General features: G+C 36.3%; 1 protein-coding gene across 1 annotated transcript; it reads left to right on the forward strand.

The window, feature by feature from the left end:
• Positions 1 to 1000: 1000 nt before the first annotated feature.
• Positions 1001 to 7006, forward strand: LOC133327413 (organic cation transporter protein-like). The gene is made up of 5 exons (XM_061535969.1): positions 1001 to 1346; positions 1423 to 1681; positions 1748 to 2165; positions 6213 to 6719; positions 6781 to 7006. Exons 1-5 carry the CDS (start codon positions 1020 to 1022, stop codon positions 7004 to 7006), a joined length of 1737 nt encoding a protein of 578 aa, XP_061391953.1. The 5' UTR covers positions 1001 to 1019.
• Positions 7007 to 7240: the final 234 nt, after the last annotated feature.

The raw sequence follows: 7240 nt of genomic DNA on the forward strand, positions 1-7240 counted from the left end.
CCTGAAACGGATTTGGTCCAAAGAAACATGGACCATATGATTTTTTTTTTGTTTTTAATAAGAAACAAATTCTCAGAATCTGAGAACAAATTTCTATATTTAGAAAAAAATTCTCAGAATAAGAGGACCAAATTTTTCTATAGAAAAAAACCTCAGAATCAGAGGACCATTTTTTTCTATAGAAAAAAATTATCAGGATCTGAGTTCCATTTTTCCTATAGAAACCAATTCTCATATCTTGAGGACCACCTTTTTTTCTATAGAAAAAACTGATTCTCCAGATTCTGAGAAGTTTTGAGGTTTTTTTTCTATATTGGTTTGAAACTCTATGTTTCTTTGAACCAAATCCGTTTCAGACAATTTAGAGTTGATTTACTTTTTTCTTTGGAAAAGCGTTGATCCTCACCTTTTTAGGATACGCCTTCTATAGGAATAATTGGAGTCACAGTTTATTTGGCCCTTAACATCTTCGGCTTTACATTTCATTGAAAAATTGGGGACAAGCCCTTCTGGGGACGTTTCTGGGCCTCAGTTTTTGATCCTTTGTATCTGAACATTTTTGGTATAAAAAACATTAGATATTTAGCCCCTAAATGAATTTCCTATACAGAAATATTTTATTTTCAGACCTCAGTTTATGAGAATTTCTTCTATAGAATAAATTTGGTCCTTCCGGGGATTTTCTTTTTGACATTTTTTTTAATTAAAAACATCTGTTAACTAAAATTTCATTTGTATTTTCTTTCCAGAATCTAAGCACCAAATATCCAATAACAACAATGGCTTCAATTAGGGAAATCGTTTGATGACCACATGAACTGATTAATAGTTCTACATAAAAAACAAATTGTGATAATACCCATTGGATCCAAAATTCAATAACACATCTACAACCTTAAAACAATTACCAGACAACTACAACAAAAACTGGCTAAATTTATAAAAAAAAACCTCTACAAAGTGTCTTGACTCCATCCATCATCATCAGATAAATTCCACACACACATCCTCCCATTACCATGGATTTCGATCAAATTTTGGCTAAATGTGGCGATTTCAATCGCTATCAGCTCCTTATCCTGACTCTTTTTGGAGTCGTCAATGTCATTGTATCAATGCATTATTTTACTCAGACTGTGATAAGTTTTGTACCGGATCATTGGTGCTATCATGAGAAATTGGAGAATAAAACCTACGACGAGATAGCGGCGATTTATGCGAAATTTCCCAATCCCTCCTGTACGAAATTGGCCGATATTGATGGTATGAATGCGACGGCGAGCACGGAGCGATGTGATCGTTGGATATATAAATATGATTTCGGGTATCGAAGCATGAATACAGAGGTGAGTTTTGGGAATTTGAAATTTTAGATTTTTTATTAATTTTTCCCTCCTCTCTCTCTCTCACACTCTCTTTTAGTTAAACTGGGTCTGTGAGTCTTCGTACAAGGCCCGCATTGGCCAATCTTTGTTCTTCATAGGGTCCGTGGTGGGCACCTTGTTCTATGGTCTGTTGTCGGATAAAATTGGCCGCCTGCCAGCCTTGATTTTATCCAATCTCTCCGGGTTTATTGGTGATTTTTCCACCATATTCACCACCAGTGTTACCACATTTACCCTGTGCCGATTTATCTCTGGCCTTGCGGCTGATACCAACTTCTATCTCATGTATATTATAGGTAAGTCCAATAACATAATTTTTTTTCGGGGAACAAAATAGATTTTTAATTTCTTCTCCTTTACAGTTTTAGAATATCTACGCCCTTCGATGCGCACATTTGGCCTTAACATAGCCGTGGGAATTTTCTATACCCTGGGCTTGGTATTCACCCCGTGGTTGGCTGTCTTGGCCGGACATTGGCAATACTACTTGGCCAGTACTTCTATACCCATCCTATCGATTGCCTTCTATTATTTTATAGTTCAGGAAAGTGCCCAATGGCTGGTGACCCGCAATGATGTTGATGGTGCCATCAAAAGACTGAAACGTGTTGCCCGCTTTAATGGTCGTAAAGTTAGTGTTACCGAATTCGAAGAATTCCGTAAATACTGTGAAAAACAGCATCAGAAACAGGGTGGTGATGATCAGAAACATTCAAATTTGATTGATATGTTCCGCACGCCGAGAATGAGAAAGCATACGTTGATCCTGTTCTTTAAATCGTAAGTAAAAAATTATCTAAATAACTTGCGGAAAAAATCCTCCCCAATCTGAGAACAGATTTTTTCCTATAGAAAAAAGTTCACTGAAGCTCAGGGCAATTTTTTTTCTATATCAAAAATCTTCAAAGGCTTTGGACCAAGAAAAAATCCTGAAAGGCAGAGGACCGCTTTTTTCCATAGAAAACCAGTAAGGAAAGTAGTAAAGTCGGACGGGGCCGACTCTAGGATACCCTTCACCACTATGGGTACATTAAACAGGACTATTAACATAAAATTGGATGAAATAAAATATGTGATATTTATCTAAATGTGAATCTACCTAGATTTGTCCATAAAGTGTGTAAATCGACTTCAAACAAATATAAATAGGTCATCCGGTTGACTATGTCTTTACTTCTAGGAAACGCAACTACGTAATTCTATGCTCAATTTTGTACGTTGTGCAAAATTTGATGTCAATCTGACTAACATGAGGAGTATGATGCCCAATTTGCTTGATATCGGGCGAAAAAATATATGTAAGCTATATCCAGATATTAAGCGATTTCAAACAAACTTGTCATAGGTTAGGTTATACTAACTTTAGAACTTTTTGTTCCTATTGGTTCCTTGGTGCGTCAATTACATAAAATCAATCTATAATAAAATGGAGCTATATCTAAATCTGGACCGATTTTCACGAAACAAGGCAGACATCACTCTAGGCTCAATTCAGTACGTTATGCCAAATTTCGTGCAAATCGAAAGATATATAGCGACTTTGGTGAACCATTTACATGAAATCGGACGAAACTATATGTGGGAGCTATATAGAAATATGGACCGATTTTATCGAAACTTGGCAGACATCACTCTAGGCTCAATTCAGTACGTTGTGCAAAATTTCGGGCAAATCGAAAGATATATATGGATGTTGGTGCACAATTTACATGAAATCGGACGAAACTATATATGGGAGCTATATCTAAATCTGGACTGATTTTCACGAAACTTGGCAGACATAACTCTAGGCTCAATTCAGTACGTTATGCCAAATTTCGTGCAAATCGAAAGATATATATGGATTTTGGTCACAATTTACATGAAATCGGACGAAACTATATATGGTAGCTATATCTAAATCTTGACCGATTTTCACGGAGCTTGGCAGACATCATTCTAGACCTAAATGATTAGGCTGTACCAAATTTCGTGCTAATCGAAAGATATATAGGGACTTTGGGGCCCCATTTACATTAAATCGGACGAAACTATATATGTGAGCTATATCTAAATAGGGACCGATTTTCATGAAACTTGGCAGACATCATTCTAGGCCCAATTAAGTACGTTATGCCAAATTTCGTGCAAATCGAAGGATATATAGGGACTTTGGGGCACCATTTACATGAAATCGGACGAAACTATATATGGGAGCTATATCTAAATCTGGACCGATTTTCTTGAAACTGGGCAGACACCATTCTAGACTCAATTCAGTACGTTATGCCAAATTTCGTGCAAATCGAAAGATATATAGAGACTTTGGGGCACCATTTACATGAAATCGGACGAAACTATATATGGGAGCTATATCTAAATCTGGACCGATTTTCTCGAAACTTGGCAGACATCACTCTAGGCTTAATTCAGTACGTTATGCCAAATTTCGTGCAAATCAAAAGATATATAGGGACTTTGGGGCACCATTTACATGAAATCGGACGAAACTATATATGGGAGCTATATCTAAATCTGGACCGATTTTCACGAAACTTGGCAGACATCATTCTAGACCTAAATGATTAGGCTGTACTGAATTTCGTGCAAATCGAAAGTTATATAGGGACTTTTTACATTATATCGGTTAAATATATATATGGGAGCTATATCTAAATCTGAACCGATTTTTCCCAATTTCAATAGGGTTCGTCCTTGGGCCAAATAAGTGACCTATGCCAAATTTCATCCAATTCGGATCATAAATGCGACCTGTACTTTGTTTACAATTTAATATGGACAGACGGACGGACGGACGGACGGACGGACGGACAGACGGACATGCGTAAATCGACTCAGAAAGTGATTCTATGCATATTCTCAAAAGGAACCATGGGTCTATCTCGATTATTTTTGCCTGTTACAAACATATGCACAAAGACATAATACCCTGTACCACAGTGTGGTGAAGGGTATAAAAATGGCTGGAGACATTTCTGTTATGGCAAAAAGTCATCAGAAAAGAAAAAAATCCTGAGGCCGTTATAAAAGAAATCGGTCCTCAGCTTTCTAAGGACATTTTTCTATAGAAAAGAATTAGGTTCCAGCTTCTGACGACTTTTTTCTATAGAAAAGAATTAGCTTCCAGCTTTTGAAGATTTTTTCTATGGAAAACAATGATCCTCGGTTTTTGAGGACTTTTTTTATAAAAAAATCGAGCTTTAAGCTCTGAGGACTTCTTCTCTTTTGAAAAAAATTGGTCCCATGTTTCCAAGGAATTTTTTTCATAGAAAGGAAGAATTTTTTTCTATAGAAAAAAATTTGGTCCTCAGCTTCTGAGGACTTTTTTCTATAGAAAAAAATTTGGTCCTCAGCTTCTGAGGACTTTTTTCTATAGAAAAAAATTTGGTCCTCAGCTTCTGAGGACTTTTTTCTATAGAAAAAAATTTGGTCCTCAGCTTCTGAGGACTTTTTTCTATAGAAAAAAATTTGGTCCTCAGCTTCTGAGGACTTTTTTCTATAGAAAAAAATTTGGTCCTCAGCTTCTGAGGACTTTTTTCTATAGAAAAAAATTTGGTCCTCAGCTTCTGAGGACTTTTTTCTATAGAAAAAATTTGGTCCTCAGCTTCTGAGGACTTTTTTTCTATAGAAAAGAAAATTTGATCCTCTGCATCTTAGGACTTTTTTCTCTGCATCTGAGGATTTTTTTCTATAGAAAAAAATTTGGTTCTCCGCTTCTGAGGACTTTTTTCTATAGAAAAAAATTTGGTCCTCAGCTTCTGAGGACTTTTTTTCTATAGAAAAAAATTTGGTCCTCAGCTTCTGAGGACTTTTTTTCTATAGAAAAAAATTTGGTCCTCAGCTTCTGAGGACTTTTTTTCTATAGAAAAAAATTTGGTCCTCAGCTTCTGAGGACTTTTTTTCTATAGAAAAAAATTTGGTCCTCAGCTTCTGAGGACTTTTTTTCTATAGAAAAAAATTTGGTCCTCAGCTTCTGAGGACTTTTTTTCTATAGAAAAAAATTTGGTCCTCAGCTTCTGAGGACTTTTTTTCTATAGAAAAAAATTTGGTCCTCAGCTTCTGAGGACTTTTTTTCTATAGAAAAAAATTTGGTCCTCAGCTTCTGAGGACTTTTTTTCTATAGAAAAATTTGGTCCTCAGCTTCTGAGGACTTTTTTTCTATAGAAAAAAATTTGGTCCTCAGCTTCTGAGGACTTTTTTTCTATAGAAAAAAATTTGGTCCTCAGCTTCTGAGGATTTTTTTTTCTATAGAAAAAAATTTGGTCCTCAGCTTCTGAGGACTTTTTTTCTATAGAAAAAAATTTGGTCCTCAGCTTCTGAGGACTTTTTTTCTATAGAAAAAATTTGGTCCTCAGCTTCTGAGGACTTTTTGCTATAGAAAAAATTTGGTCCTCAGCTTCTGAGGACTTTTTTCTATAGAAAAAATTGGGTCCTCAGCTTCTGAGGACTTTTTTCTATAGAAAAAAATTTGGTCCTCAGCTTCTGAGGACTTTTTTCTATAGAAAAAAATTTGGTCCTCAGCTTCTGAAGACTTTTTTCTATAGAAAAAATTGGGTCCTCAGCTTCTGAGGACTTTCTTCTATAGAAAAAGCTTTGGTCCTCAGCCTCTGAAGACTTTTTTCTATAGAACAAATTTTGGTCCCCAGCTTCTGAGGACTTTTTACTATAGAAAAAAATTGGTCCTCAGCTTCTGAGGACTTTTTTTCTATAGAAAAAAATTTGGTCCACAGCTTCTGAGGACTTTTTTTCAATAGAAAAAAATCGATTCTAAATTGCAGAAGATTTATTTCCTAACTTTTAAATAATTTTTCTCTTCTCCCCTTCCAGAATGGTCATCACGCTGTGCTATGATGTTGTCTCCCGCAACGTTGAGGGTATGGGCATATCACCCTTCATCATGTTCTCCCTAAGTGCTTTAGTGGTGCTACCCTCCAGTTTAATGTTGGTTCTGCTACAAGATCGTATTGGCCGTAAGGGTATGGCATCCGGTTCCTTACTTGTAGGTGGTTTCTTTACTGTAGCTGCTGGTATAGCTATAGCGTATCAAAAACAAAATCATAATGCCATATTATTGGCATGTCTGACAATAGCTGCACGTTTTGGTGTGGCCATCTCCTATGAATCGGGTTCACAATATGCCACGGAGTTGATACCAACATGTGTACGGGGTCAAGGTGTGGCAGCGGTACATGTGGCCGGTTTTGCGGCCTCCTTTTTGGCACCCTACATTTTATGGTTGGGTACATTCTTTAAGGCGGCGCCATCGATGATTTTGGGAGTGTTGTTTTTCTCTGGGTCACTGGTGTGCCTAATGTTGCCAGAGACGTTGAATAAGTAAGTTTTTTTAATCGGCGATTTTGAAGGTGAAATTTTATTAATTTTTGTTTGTTTCTAGGACCCTCCCCAAAACCCTGGAGGAAGGTGAGGAATTCGGCAAAGGCGAAAGCATGTTCGATTTCCCTTGCTTAACGAAAAACAAAACAGAAGAAGATTCTGAGTCCGAAATGGAACCCTATAGTAAACGTAAGGAGTCCCTTACAGCCGGCCTGGAACATGGTAATGGTAATGTCCATCCTCTGCGCCAAGATTTAATTGACGACAATAGCAACAGCTGTACATAGAGTTAGAAATTTAAGATATCACCACCAATCCCCATTTAAAAACAAAATCCAACTTCCATTTTCGTTCATCATTTCTCACTAAATTCTAAATTTTTATAAGATTTTTTGCAAATAAGTATTTTTTTATAACTAAAAGTAAAGAAAATATTCAAATTAGTATTAGTCTCCTGCTAGGGTTAAGGACTATGAACAAAAAAGTATGCCTTTACTATAAATATTCGGAAACAATTATTT

The sequence above is a fragment of the Musca vetustissima genome, unplaced genomic scaffold, assembly GCF_032173495.1.
Source record: "Musca vetustissima isolate MV318-11 ecotype Yass unplaced genomic scaffold, APGP_CSIRO_Mvet_v1 utg3975, whole genome shotgun sequence".
NCBI classification, from domain to species: Eukaryota; Metazoa; Arthropoda; class Insecta; order Diptera; family Muscidae; genus Musca; species Musca vetustissima.

What these genes read in the sequence shown, in the direction of transcription:
- LOC133327413 (XM_061535969.1), top strand. Translation starts at nt 1,020, where the DNA reads ATGGATTTCGATCAAATTTTGGCTAAATGTGGCGATTTCAATCGCTAT. An exon ending in CTATCTCATGTATATTATAG is followed by an intron (nt 1,682 to 1,747) that starts GTAAGTCCAATA and finishes TCTCCTTTACAG; the next exon opens with TTTTAGAATATCTACGCCCT. An exon ending in TTGATCCTGTTCTTTAAATC is followed by an intron (nt 2,166 to 6,212) that starts GTAAGTAAAAAA and finishes CTCCCCTTCCAG; the next exon opens with AATGGTCATCACGCTGTGCT.